Raw genomic sequence first — 14,251 nt, forward strand, 5'->3', positions numbered from 1 at the left:
CACGGGCCGGGCAGCCAATGGCAAGAATCCACCAATGGCAAAATCCTTACTAGGGCGAAGTCCCGCCTCCACTGCTGTCCGGGATGAATCGCGCCTCGCGACTGGCCAGTGGCCAAGGAAAGGGAGGCGGGCGGCAGAGGAGTAGCCAATCATAAAGAGCGGGAGGAGGGCGCAGGGGGATGCTGAGCGTGGTGCGGGGACCGCAGAGAGGAGGTTGTCGTGGCAGCGCTAACTTCTTCTTGTGCCCCTCCCCTTATCCCGCTTTCTCTTCCCAAGCAAAACAGCCCTTGGAGGTTCCTGCGCTGTTTCCGAGTGTCTGGGCTGAGCCTCTGGGTCTCGACTTTACCATTCAGGATTCAAAAGGTGCGTGCTGGAAAAAGAGCACAAAACCTTCCCTTAAAGTACACAGACAGGAGGCTTTTCATAGAATCATGGAATGCCTTGGGTTGGAAAGGGCCTTAAACTCATCCAGTTCCAACCCCCTGCCATGGGCAAGGATGCCTCACACTAGACCATGTCACCCAAGACTCTTGTCCAACCTGGCTTTGAACACTGCCAGGGATGGAGCATTTACCAGTTCTTTGGGCAACCTGTGCCAGAGCCTCACCACCCTCACAGTAAAGAACTTATATCAACCATTATTGCCTTTATTCTGCTTCTGCATTACCAGCCCCAGCACTCTCATTCCAATTTGAAAGGTTTATGGCTTGACACAGAGCAGTACCTGGTGTGGGCTCTGTGGATAAATCAGCCAGTGTATCATTACACTAAACAGAGGGGTTTTACAGCTCATGAGTTTGAAAGCCAAGGGCTCTCATAGCAAAAATCTACACTTTACTACAAAAGATCAGTTCTGTTTCAGGCCTTTGGGAATCCAGCTTCATTCAAGAGTAACGCTGAGTCTTGGAGGAGTCCTGAAAGGCTTCGTGCCAGCCCCGTGCAGCAAGACGGACTGGGTTAGCTTGGGTGGTCCTGTGTTGTGCTCCCTAGGTAATTCTGTATGCTCCTGGCAAGATCATCACTGTGTGGGAACATTGCCTGCTTCAGACACGAATCCAGGTACAAAGGGACAGGCCTGAAAGAGAAGCTGTCATTGCATGAGCAAGGACTGTGGCATTCCCTGGACACATTCTCACTAAGAAGCTCACCCCCAGCCTCTGCCCTCCCATTCCGTGCCGTGGGGAGTCCCTGCAGAGCCACAGCCCATGGTCTCTCAGAGCAGACAAGGGGGTAAGCTCTTCAGACACACCTGAGCTGTGCACTCAGGCTGGTAGGAGCTGAGCTCAACTGTCCAACTTGAAACATGGGCTGTGCTGCTAGAGCTCTCATGCAGCTACCTGAGATTCCACACATCCCTCTACACACCTTCCCTGTCCTTCCTGCTGCCCGTCCTCCTTAGGGGGCCTCTGTGAGAGCTTCTGCCACTGAGCAGCCGCCTCCTGCTTTCGATCCAGGTTCCACAAGGCCTGCACCAGGTAGGAGGCAGCAGCTGGGTCACCTGCAAGACACAAAATGGGGTTCAGCCTTCAGCAGGGGAGGAGCAGGTCCCTGCTGCTGTCTGTGTGTTGCAGGCTGTTGCAAAGGAAGGTCAGAAGCCAGACAAGGGGGGAGAGCAGAAGGAGAGATGGTGTAATGGGGAGGAGACCGTTCTGGCTGCATCAGACTCTAATTAAGGCTGGGGATGGCAATCAAGGCAGATGTCATTGGCCCTGGGGCACAGCCAGACACACCTTTGTTTGCACACAGGTTGGGGTTCTCCTTGCAGGCAAGTCTGCACCTCCAAGTGGAGGGAGCTTTGTCAGGATCAGGAGCAGCAGGTTTGGCAGATTCTCTTGAAGCTCACACCATGCAGTGTGAGCACAGCTCAACAAAGGGGGTCACCCCTGGGAGCAGCACTAGACATACTTCAGCTGTACTCAGAGGTACAGCTTCCTGATCCACTCCCCTCTTCCCTGATAGGGCTCTGTTCTCAGCCTCTGGGCTGCCAGGCATGGACATGCTGCTTCCCAGCATGAAGCAAGGCTCCAGCTCCTCTGTCTGGGAAAGCAGACCCTGTCTGGGAAAAGGCTGAACACAAGGCTGGGGTTTGGGCAGGAAGAAGGAAAATCTCCAAGCTGTCCCAAGGCACAGGCTGTGGGAAGGGTTCCAATATACTCCTCTAACAATAGTTTTGGTCTGCTGCTCCAAGGCAGTGAGCTGACCAGGCTCCAGAGAAGCATCTCAAATATGTAAATTGCTTGTAGCACTACTGTAGTCCTTGATGTCCAAATAAGTATGGTCTAAAGCATAATCATGTGGATTATAAAGCTTTTCTGAAGAGAGCAAAACAGCCCAGAACAAATCTGTGGAATTCCCCCCTGTCCCTCACCAAAATGAGCCTCTTACCTGGCGAAACCTGCAAACCATGCTGGAAATCTAGCAAGGCTTTCTTGTGCTTCCCCAGCTCAAGGAACTGCGTACCTCTCCCAATGAGAGCGAGCAACCTGATCTTCTGAAGCATCTCCACTTCTGGCAGGAGATTCTCTGGCACAGAAAGACATGCACGTACCTGAAGACAGCATCCTCCAGATATTCCCTCCCTTGTCCCAGCAGGCAGAGCCAGGTTTGCAGTCAGGACAGGCCAAATGTTTACTTGGGCTGCTCATCTTCCACCTCCCTGAAACCTTGGTGAAATCAGCCTCTCAGCCAGGCTGGAAGAGGCCACAAGTGGCAGAGGGTAACAGGGAAGAACACCAAGAGCTTGGTACATTACATGGCTATGGTGAGCAGTGACCTCAGCAGCAGCCTGGCCTTTGGCTGCCCATCTGCACAACCACTAGAAATCTCTTCCCTGAAATCTGGATTGGAGAAGCTTTCTGCTTCACAGCCTATTTAACTGTCACCTAGACCATGGGGCAGGACACAAAGCAGAGGCCAAACCCTGCTCCAGCCAGTTCTTTCAGTGCCCCCTGCTGCCAAGCACACAGATCCTAACCCAGCCAGTCCCAGCATTGCAGTGTCCTACCTGTTGGTTCAATACCAGGCCCATAAAGCTGGACTCGCAAGAGCTCTTCGAGGCATCTGCGGGCGTGAGGACAGAGAAGCTTTCATACAGCTCCCAAGTGGGGAAGCAAGCTGCAAGCTGTCATCCAGCCCTGCTCTGGCCCCACCAGCCCCACTGCTGCCTGCTGGGGAGCCCCTTCTTACCTGCTGAACTGTGTTACAGCTTGCTTGACCTCACCCAGCTTTCCCCACGCCCACCCCTGGTGCAGGTATCCAGCTGCTCTCCAGGTAAGGCAGGACAGGCTCTCCTTCTTCTGAGCCAGGGGTCCACCGGCCAGCCCTGCCTGTGGTGATGGGCATTCTGGCTGCTCCAGCCTCTCCTCCAATAGTAACACTCGTGGGATCAGGCTAGTCGTGCGGCTGATGACCTCCTCACACACAGTTATGGCATCCTGATGTCTCTCAGCCTGCTGCAAGGCAGATGCTGCTTCCAAGAACACCTCAGGGATCCTGGGAACAGCTGAGCTACCATCTAGGGGCACCTGGAGAACAAAAGTGGTGGCAGTGCTGACACAGAACTGCAGAGCCCATCAGACAAGGCAGGAACTGTGAAGCACTACCAGTTTAGCACAATAAAGGCAGCAAATCCCTACTCCTCAAGTGAAGGACATCCTAAACCAGGCCTGTCAGCTGCTCCCCAAAGGGAAGGAAAAGCTGTTTCTCCAAACAGCAGTAGCAAATGGTCTCTGGTGTGAATCCAAAGTAGACATGCCACAGGTCAGAGGTGAAAGTCCCCACCTCATCTCCTTTCTATCTCAAACTGGACACTGAATCCTGGAGTCCAGGGGTGATGCCTGGGCCCAGGCCTTGGGGTGGGGATCCAAACCTCATCTACCAAGTCACCTCAGCAGGACACCACCTACCTGCTGCTGCGGCCCCTCCTGAAGCAGAGCCAGAAAATCCAGGTAATGTTCCACCGCATCAGCCACCCTGCAACAGGGACAAAACATGCGGTGGAAAGAGCAGAGGGACTCCAAGAAGTGCCAACCACCAGGCAAAACTTGGATCTCCAGCCCACAGGCTCCCCCTGCCCCACACTCACTCTGGTCATGATACCCATGCTTTGAGCAGACCTACAGCAGCAGTACTGAACTGGATGATTCCCAAGAGCACAAAGAGAACCACAAAAGCCCAAACAAGCAGCATGTTGCAAGTAGACCAGAGGTGCCTTTACCTCCCATTCTGGAGACACCGCTGTGCCAGGAGGTACTTCACTTCAGAGAGGTGACTATGGCGAAGGAGAGAAGCCAGTACTGGTGTGTGGACAAGCAGCTCTGTTTGGATTAGGAAATACGGGCTAGAGGAAGCAGCTGCTGGAGGGTTTTTTTCCAGAGCCTGGGAAACAGGAACAGAAAATATGGTCAACACAATGCTGGTCAAGTTTATGCAGCTGCTATCACTTACCACTTCTCGCATTTAGAGGGCACCCAGATGAGAAGTTCTGCACTTCGTAAGCAGTTACCCTGCTCTTACTCAGTAGAGCACAGCTCAATTCAGGAAAAGCAACCAGGCTTGCACAGGCAAGACTGCAATCTCAACATGGCATCAGATTTGCAAAATCACCCGTATCACCTCAGGTTTTCAGTTCAAGGTGCTATGAGCTGCCTGGAACACCATGTCCCACTGCAGCTGCAGAACTAGACCAGATCTTGGGCCATTTGCAGTGAGAAAGATCCCTCTCCACAGTTGGGTTTATAATTTATGGATCAGAAACAGCTTAAGTGCTAACTTGGTGTGAAACACTATCAATTCAGCAGAGTCAAGGCAGCAAATCCCTCAAGGCGTTCCAAGGTTGCTATGGATAATACCCCTTCCCCCACCCCCCAGCTACAGTCTACCTTTTAAAGGCCTCTTTAGCCTCTTATTAGGTACTTTATTAAGAGATTGATACTTAACAACATGAGTGTAACCTCTTTTCCAAGCTGCCAAGAACATGAACTGCAAAGTGCCAAGCAGGAATTTCAGATCATGCTGGGCTCCATCCTGGCCACTGCTGAAAGCAGCATCATGGCTGGAACACTGTAGGCTATTCTGGGAGACTCCTCCATGCTCAAATACAGAAGTCAGGAGCCTGCTTGAAGCTCTGTGCAAGCTCCACTGGGCAAACATCAACCCAGAACTACAGGAAACACACTAACCTCATAGAGCAGAGCCAGGGCTTGCAGCTCCGCATCGGTCTCCCCCAGCTCGTGGTACACTGCTGCCACGTGGGACAGGGCAGGAAGGCAGTGGAAGTCTACCTGGAGGGCCTGTTTCAGGTGCCGAAGAGCTGTCTGAGGCTTGCCCTAATTAGATGGGAAGAGGTGCATGTTGCAAGGACATCTTGCTGAGATCTTTACCGCTCAGTGTAATCCAGATCTTGCTTTGCTTCCCCAATGATCCCCATGAAGAAAAGGCTGCACTGTAGACAAAACCAGCACTCCTCAAGCTGCTTTTTGAGTTTCTCTCTGCAGCAACCCTTTATGCTCAGCCAAAATCCCTGCCTGGATTCTGCAACTGTCCTTGTAAACAACTGGGATCACAAGGGCCCATAAAAGCATAACACCTTGCTTTTATGCAGCAGCCTAGGACCACACAGAGGCAGTGTGGAAGTCAACTCGAGCCTCCCCATCCTGCTCCAGGCTGCATTTCCCTTCTCCCCCCTGGCTGTTACCATTCGCTGAGCACAGCAGCTGAGGCAGGTGTAGATCTGGGCCAGAACCTTCTTGGAGCAGAATCCTCCTGCAGCTTCCTGAAGGAGGGAGCAGGCAGTGGGGAAGTTCCCAGCCTCGAACTCCTGCAGCCCTAGGACAGACCCAGAATCTCAGCTCTGCAGCTCCCCTTCCCACCCCACATGGTCCCCAAACAGGCACACATATCCTTTTCTTCCCAGTGGGAAAGTCTCCCCATAGGTGCCTGTCTGATCCCAGCAGTGCACAAAAGGATGGTGCCAAGCTGCCTTCTTTGCTTTGATGGTGTTGCAAGAGAATAAGCCACTTGATGGTAATGTCCAGCAGAAATAATAGCAGCTTCCAAGCCCAGATAGCAAGATGCCTGCTGTAGCCCCGAACAAGGACAGAGGTAGGTGCTGGGCAGCTGGGGAAACACACACAGAGTCTCAGAGAGACTATTTTGGGCCATTTCCAAGCAGGATGCTTTGGGATATTAATGCATTAATATTTGGTGTGAATGGTACTTGCTTTTCTTTCAACCCCCTTTCAAGCTTCCCTCTCAGGTGCCTGCATCACATTCACACCTGCCATCTCCCCTCTGGAACTGCTGTTGCCAAGCTGCCCAGCTGCCCCTGGAGCTGCTGGGGTTGTCATGACAGTGAGTGAGGGACAGAACACAGCAGTCAAAGGCTGTGACACAGGGTACAGAGCTGCACAACAGCTTTGCATGGCTCTTGCAGCATGGTAATCTGATGGAAACAAAGTGCTTGCAACAAGGCAGGTACCAGAAGACAGGAGAAAGGAAAATCCTTCTAAGTTCCCTGTGAGCCTTCTGCTTTATACAAGATCACTGCGTGGCCCAGACACCTACCTAAAGCCACAGACAAGCAGAGGAACCCTGTGACAGTGCAGAGAAAGGCTTAGCTGGGGAAAAAGCAGAGAAGCTCTTTGAATACTGAATGGTAACGTTGAGACCCAGAGGCTCAGCCCAGGCACTCTTCCAAAAGAACAGCCCAGAAATCCCCTTGTTAGCTTGGGAAGAGAGCCCAGGATAAGGGCAGGGAGAGGGCTCCTGGGACAGGAGCGCAATGGGAGGCTGTGCTGGCGTGGTTACCTCCTCCACACAAACCTTGCAGGAAGGCTGCTGAAGTGCAGAGGATCTCTTTCAATTCCCTGGTGCTCTGTACAAGGTGCAGGGAGTCCACCTCAGAAGGTACTCGCCATGCCTTGAGCAGTGAGAGGAGTTCGTTCTCCACCTTGCTCCAGTGAGCTTTTCCCAGGTCCTGTGAATACAAAGAGATGAGAGGGCAGGGAATGCTGAAGGGAAGCAGGAAACACTGACCCCAGGGCACAGGGAAACAGAAGTCCCACCAAACCCTTCAACAGCTCTTTCTGTGCTGGGGAGCAATGTCCTACCACCCATCATTTCAACTACAACCCTCCTGCTGAAGTGATTCTTGCCTGTCCGAGGGCAGTACCTCCCCACTTCAGAGGGAGCTGCACCTCAAGGGGCTCCTGGACAAGCAGATCCAAATGCTGTTGGAGGGCATTCATAAAGGTGGGACCCCTCAGCAGCCGCACAATCAGCAGGGAAGGCTCCTCTGCATCCCACTGTTCACAGCTTGCTCCCTCCAAGCCCACCTGCAGCCCCCTTCCAGCCTGCCCAAGCCTCCTCTCTGGCACCTTGAGGTCTGGGACCCTGAGAGGCAGGAGGTATTATGGGACTCATTAACACACTCAGGACCATTAGACCATGCTGGGATACCAGAGAGAGGATTACACATGCTTATTGGGCAGTGCGGGTGGGTTCGGGTCTCCAAATGCCACAGCAGCATTTTGCAATGTGTGTGACAAAGAGCACTTATGAGAGCTCTGCCTCCCTTAGCAAACGTGTGTGTATTTAATTGGTGCAGATACACTGGTGAAGGTAACTGGGAGCTGTGCAGCACCTGCCCGTGCCCACTTACCTCAGGGTTGCTCAGGAGCCTGAGGAGGCTAGCGATGCTTCCCAGGCGGCCAGTGGACAGCCACCACGCTGCTTGCAGGGCCCCCAGTTGATGCAGAGATGTCTGCAGCTCTGCCACAGTAACCTCCTGCAGCACCTTCTGCCACAGCTCCTCACTGCTAAGATCCTGCCCACCAGCCCCACAGGCTTCCAGAACTGAAAACAGACACAAAAACCCAGCCCTGAGACAACAGTTTGGTGCCCTGTAATAGAGACCTTCCCAAGAGGGAGAGGAGGTCTCAGACAAGCACAGGCATCTCATAGTGAGGGAATGATTCTATCCAGGCAGGGCCTCTTCACTGGGGACTGTAGTGATAGGACAAGGGGTGATGGGTTCAAACTTAAACGGGGGATGTTCAGGTTAGATATAAGGAGGAAGTTCTTTACTGTGAGGGTGGTGAGGCACTGGATCAGGCTGCCCAAAGAAGTGGTAAATGCTCCATCCCTGGCAGCGTTCAAGGCCAGGTTGGACAGAGCCTTGAGCAACAAGGTTTAGTGTGAGGTGTCCTTCCTCATGGCAGGAGGTTGGAACTGGATGATCTTAAGGTCCTGTCCAACAAAAACCATTCTGTGATTCTATGACAGGGCTGACCTGGCCTCAGCAGCATGAAAACCAAGCTTTCTGACAGTGGAGTTAAAAGCAGCATGCTTAGGAAGCAACAGAGCTACAACTCCAGCTCTGCTGGGTCCTGCTGAGGTCACCTGCCCCCAGGCAAGCCTGTGGCAACACTGCAGATCCCCCTCTGGCCTGCAGCCTATTTCAGCAAGTTTTCTTTGAAGCCAGCACACCATAATTAAAGAAAACACTCATTTACTGCTGTCATTAGAACTTTGCTAGAAACTTGGCACCTTACACCTTAAAAACACCCATTGTCTTTAAACCCTGTGGCCAACCCCTGCAGGCAGCAGCAGGCAGACAGACAGCTGTACATAACCCCTGGCTGCAAATCACCCCATTCCAGCCTTTCCCAACAGAGCAAAGCTTCCCTGCTGACACCCTGCAGTCAGTCACCACACACGTCCAAAGCACAGAGAATGCCACCTTGCCCTGTACAAAGGACGATCTTACCCCTGAGGAGCCCCTGGTGTATTGCCTCTTGTCCTTCCATGGCAGAGTCGGATGCTCCCATTGTAAAAAGCAGGGAGTTGTAGAGGACGGTAAGCTCCAGAGGCAAGGTGGGGAGGGTGGCTGGCAGCCCTGTGATAACAGATAACCCAACAACAAATTGAGCTGGCTAGGAAACATCCAACATCCATCCACGCTAAGGTATCATCACCCACCTCTGGATCAACAGAACTGTCCTTTCTTGTTTGTTTGTTGCTGTGGTGGTGGTGAGATTTAACAGCTTGGGAACTGCAGTAGCTAGAGATGCATCAGGCATCACTTCTCCAGGTCCCAACACCATTCCCAGCTATCCGGGAGCTGCAGTTCTCCAAGACTGAGACCTTTCAGCTCTCCCAGAAGAGCATCAATAGCCTGCCCTCTTCCAGAACAAATACACCCTTTTGAATAGGTTTTCCACACTGTGTCTCTCTCCCTCTTGACAGGCTTCCTCTGTACCAGTTATATCAGGGACCCCTTTCCCCAGCTTCCCAGGACAAAGTTTGCCTCATTTATTTCCAGAAACCCCAAAGCTCTGGCCAGATCCCCCAGAAAGATTAAGAAGAGGTTTTTTGCAGGCCAAGCTCAGGTTAGGTAAGCAGGGAATGTTTCTTTCCTCTCCCTTCAATGCCAGGCTACCAGGAACTGCAGCCTGCCACATACCCATTGGTCTGGGAGGGCAGCAACTTTTCCAACTTAATTGATTCTGTGATACTTAATTAAAGTATTTCATTTGTGTGTAGAAACTTAGACATAGGCAAGGCTACAGGGAGTCTCAAGAAAAGGAAGGCTGCAACAAGAGCAGCAGACGCCTTCCCTCCAATCAACGTGGGCAGTCCTCCTTTAGATAGTGCCTGAGAAATAGCTAAACAGCTGCAAGAGAAAGCAGCTCGATGAGCCTCTCAGGGTCATAAATTAACCCAAACAAGAACATGCAGTTAATTGTGAGACTAAACATGCATTCCAGTGTCCTTCACTAACGGATTGCTGTAAAAGGGTAAAATGAGTGGGGCTATTTATGACAGGAGGTAACAGGTTCAAGCTGCACCAGGGGAGGTTTAGATTAAAGATTAGGAAGAATTTTTTTTCCCCAAAAGGGTGCTCAGGCATCGGAACAGGCTGCCCAGGGCAGTGGTGGAATCACCATACCTGGAAGTGTTCACAGACTATGTAGATGAGGCCCTCAGTGACATGGTTCAGTGGTGGACTTGGCACTACTGGGGTAATGGTTGGACTTGGTGATCTTAAAAGTCTTTTCCAACCTGGCTGATTCTATGATTCTACAACAGCCCCAAATGACAACCATGACCCCCCAGACACTGCTCCTCAAATTCACAGTGCCTGCGCCACAGCCTTGTCTAATTACCATATGGAACGAGTAATGGGAATTGGGTGGGCATTTCACAGAATTATGAAGAATATGTCTAAAATAAAGGTATATAAGATCAATCTGTCTCTTCTTGATGTGCGTGGTAAGCAGAGCGATCCTCTACGCACCCGGTACCATAATAAAGCCATGCTGGCTGTCACCAAGCACCTTGTTGTTTTTCATGTGCCTTAGCATGCCTTCCAGAATCTGCTCCAAGATTTTGCCAAGCACAGAGGTGAGACTGACTGCTCTGTAATTCCCCGGATCATCCCTTTTCCCCTTCTTGAAAATGGGGGTTATATTTCCCTTTTTCCAGTTGTTGGGAGCTTCACCTGACTGCCATGAGTTTTCAAATATGATGGCCAGCGGCTTAGCAACTTCATTTGCCAGCTCCTTCAGGCCCCACGGATGGATTTCATCAGGACCCACGGACTTGTGTATGTTCAGGTTCCTAAGATGATCTCACACCTGATCATGTTCTACAGTGGGCCTAAGGTCTTCATTTTCACAGTCCCTGCATCTGCCTTCTAAGACTTGAGTGGCATGGCCAGAGCACTTGCATTGAGAACCTCAGCCTTCTCCAGCATAAGAAGGACATGGAACTATTGGAACAAGTCCAGAAGAGGCCACGAGGATGATCAGGGGACTGGAGCACCTCCTGTATGAAGACAGGCTGAGAAAGTTGGGGCTGTTCAGCCTGGAGAAGAGAAGGCTGCATGGAGACCTCAGAGCAGCCTTCCAGTATCTGAAGGGGGCCTACAGGGATGCTGGGGATGAACTCTCCATTAAGGACTGTAGTGATAGGACAAGGGGTAATGGGTTAAAACTTAAACAGAACTTAAAAGGGGAAGTTCAGGCTAGATATAAGGAAGAAGTTCTTTACTGTGAGGGTGGTGAGACACTGGCACAGGCTAACCAAGAAGTGGTAAGTGCTCCATCCCTGGCAGTGTTCAAGGCCAGGCTGGACAGAGACTTGGGTGGCAGGGTCTAGTGTGTGTGGTGTCCCTGCCCATGGCATGGGAGGGGAGGAACTGGATCTTAATGTCCTTCCCAACCCAAACCATTCTGGTTAAAGAGCTCATTTCCCGGCGCTCGGTGACAGCAGGAAGGAGGGTGAAGGCAACGCACGGGGCCGGCACTCACCCCGCATCCTCAGCAGCAGCTCCCCGAAGCCGCCCCGCTGCTGCCGCCCCGCCGCTGCACCGGGCCCCGCTCTCCTCGCCTCCTGCAAGGAAGGGAGAGACGCTCACCAACCCACCCGCCGGGCCACCGCCCTGGCCGGGGCAGCCCCCGGGGCTCTGAGGGACGGGACGGGACGGGACAGGACGGGACAGGATGGGACGGGCCGGGCCGGGCCGCACCCGCCAGCGCTCTGCCAGGGCCCGGTTCTCGGCGGTCCAGGCCTGCAGGCAGCCCAGCTCCGCGGCAGGACCGCTCCGTCGCTTCATGGCCGCCGCGCCGCTCCCGCCTCCCCGCCCATTGGCCGGCGCCCGTCTCTCCGCCGCTTCCGATTGGCGAGCGGGATAGAGCGGAAGCGGCGGTTGCCAAGGCAACAGCCACGCGTGCAGCGGAAGAGGTCCCCGTCCCCCCAACTGCGGCGGTGGCCGCAGAGGGACAAACCTCGTTGATGAGCGAAGCCTCCCTGAGGCTGACACGTGGAGCATCCTGCCGGCAGGCACCCTGCTATAGACGGGCTTGAAGGAGGAGACGAGCACGATCCGCTTGGATCTCACGGCTTTATTCACATACATCAGCTTTGCAGCCGCCCAGAGCCCCACACCACCATCAGGCAGCAAATCTTCCTCACACCACCCGATTAAGTAATTAATTAGTCGTTTAATAACGAAGCGCCTGCTCCCCACAGCCTCCCACACGCCGAGGTAGGTCCGCGGTAGCCCAGCATGGCAAGCGGGGGTCCGCGGGGCATCAGCCGCCACGGCCCAGCCTGGAGGTGAAGCTGTCAGTGAATGAGCACTGCCAACTTGCCTGTTTTAGGGTTATTTTGAAGGAAAAAAGGCTCTGCTTCCCAACAGAGTCCAGAATTCCCTTCCACCATCCAGGTGTAGCTGCTGAATGGAAACAAAAGCACTAACAGCCAAATATATGCAAAGATCCCCAGGAAAGTGTAGCGCTGCACTGCATGCAGAGCTTCCAAATTGTGTCCCAAACCTGGGTCTATCCCCTTAAGTATTTTCCCAAGTAGGGTACTGAGGCACAGAGAGGTTAATAATGAAAAATAAAACAACCATCTTGCTCCAAAACATGTGTGAGTCCAGTCAGAGCTCGAGGAAAGGCAGCGCTCCCAGCCCTGCTCCTGCAGGCAGGCAATGCTGCTTCCTGAGGGAAAGGGAAACATGCACGTCTAGACCATGCCTGGGCATCAGTAAGCAGCCTGAAGCGCTAAGGGAAGAACAGAGAGAGATGGGATGGAGAAACAGGCATGGGAATGGAGATCCACAAAGCCCTGACTTACCCGAAGCATCCCTATGGGTTAGAGCAGGAGATGCTCCCAACAGCCACAACCTTTTTGCACAGGTGGCAGCTTTTGGTTGCCATCTTCCATGTGGCATAAATGAGACACAACTGATCCCAGCCCCATGCCAGGACTATGGGACATACCATCCCAGTGGAGCTCTCAGCAGGTTTGTAGTGTACAATGGAAACAGTGATGCTGAGCATGAGGATGACACATCCCCTGCACACTCAGACAAGGGACACAAGGACCAGAATAAACCATCTGGAAGAGCTGCTCCAGGAGAGACCCAGCAGGGTTCAATGACTAGAACAATCTCCAGCCCTTGGAAAACTTGTCTTCTTGACTCTGAATTCTTTGGTGTTGTAGCCAGTCTGCCCTGGACGAGCAGTCAGCACTCCTTGGCATCTCTGCGGTGACAAGAATGTAGACTCACAGAATCATAGAATGGTTTCGGTTGGAAAGGACCTTAAGATCATTTAGTTCCACTCCCCCTGCCATGGGCAGGGACACCTCACACTAAACTGTATCACCCAAGGCTTCGTCCAACCTGGCCTTGAACACTACCAGGGATGGAGCATTTACCACTTCCTTGGGTAACCCATTCCAGTGCCTCACCACCCTCACAGTAAAGAACTTCCTCCTTATATCCAATCTAAACTTCCCCTGTTTAAGTTTTAACCCATTACCCCTTGTCCTATCACTACAGTCCCTAATGAAGAGTTCCTCCCCAGCATCCCTATAGGCCCCCTTCAGATACTGGAAGGCTGCTATGAGGTCTCCACGCAGCTTTCTCTTCTCCAGGCTGAACAGACCCAACTTCCTCAGCCTGTCTTCATATGGGAGGTGCTCCAGTCCCCTGATTATTCTCGTGGCCCTCCTCTGGATTTGTTCCAACAGATCCATGTCCTTTTTATGTTGAGGACACCAGAACTCTCCACAATACTCCAAGTGAGGTCTCACGAGAGCAGAGTAGAGGGGCAGGATCACCTCCTTCGACCTGCTGCTGGTCACACTCCTTTTGATGCAGCCCAGGATACGGTTGCTTTCTGGGCTGTGAGCACACACTGAAGCCGGCTCATGTTCATTTTCTCATCGACCAGCACCCCCAAGTCCTTCTCTGCAGGGCTGCTCTGAATCTCTTCTCTGCCCAGCCTGTAGCTGTGCCTGGGATTGCTCCCACCCAGGTGTAGGACCTTGCACTTGGCATGGTTAAACTTCATGAGGTTGGCATCAGCCCACCTCACAAGTGTGTCAAGGTCCCTCTGGATGGCATTCCTTCCCTCCAGCGTATCAACTGAACCACACAGCTTGGTGTCAACGGCAAACTTGCTGAGGGCGCACTCAACATGGAACAGTTAGGGTTGGAAAGGACCTTAAGATCATCCAGTTCCAACTCCCCTGTCATGGGCAGGGACACCTCACACTAAACCATGTCCCCCAAGGCTCTGTTGTCCCCCCCCCCCTCCCCAGCACATCTAGTTTAAAGCATCCTTGAACAGCCTGGCAAGCCTCCTACCAAAACCGCTCTTCCCCTCCGTTAGACCCTAACTTCACCAGCCTCCAGTAGACCTGGCCTCCCAAATCGAGTCCCATGTTCTAAATACCC

The 14,251-nt window shown here is 52.8% G+C and overlaps 1 protein-coding gene across 3 annotated transcripts; it reads right to left on the reverse strand.

Moving 5' to 3' along the window:
- Nucleotides 1-863: 863 nt before the first annotated feature.
- Nucleotides 864-11,643, reverse strand: FANCG (FA complementation group G). Of its 3 annotated transcripts, none has more exons than XM_061376544.1 (14): nucleotides 11,531-11,643; nucleotides 11,313-11,394; nucleotides 8,768-8,896; nucleotides 7,661-7,854; nucleotides 6,823-6,976; nucleotides 5,696-5,826; nucleotides 5,181-5,327; nucleotides 4,217-4,377; nucleotides 3,906-3,972; nucleotides 3,187-3,524; nucleotides 3,005-3,060; nucleotides 2,386-2,523; nucleotides 1,366-1,498; nucleotides 864-1,021 (listed from the first exon to the last, which is right to left on the reverse strand). In XM_061376544.1, exons 1-14 carry the CDS (start codon nucleotides 11,615-11,617, stop codon nucleotides 958-960), a joined length of 1,881 nt encoding a protein of 626 aa, XP_061232528.1. In that variant the 5' UTR covers nucleotides 11,618-11,643; the 3' UTR covers nucleotides 864-957. The 3 variants fall into 3 exon arrangements, with proteins under 3 accessions (XP_061232528.1, XP_061232527.1, XP_061232526.1); XM_061376543.1 differs by having other exon boundaries at nucleotides 864-1,075; XM_061376542.1 differs by having other exon boundaries at nucleotides 864-1,087.
- Between the last annotated feature and the right edge of the window lie 2,608 nt (nucleotides 11,644-14,251).

The sequence above is a fragment of the Neopsephotus bourkii genome, unplaced genomic scaffold, assembly GCF_033783945.1.
Source record: "Neopsephotus bourkii isolate Nb327-2 ecotype Australia unplaced genomic scaffold, CSIRO-AGI_Nbou_v1 NB_1721, whole genome shotgun sequence".
Taxonomy (NCBI): Eukaryota; Metazoa; Chordata; class Aves; order Psittaciformes; family Psittacidae; genus Neopsephotus; species Neopsephotus bourkii.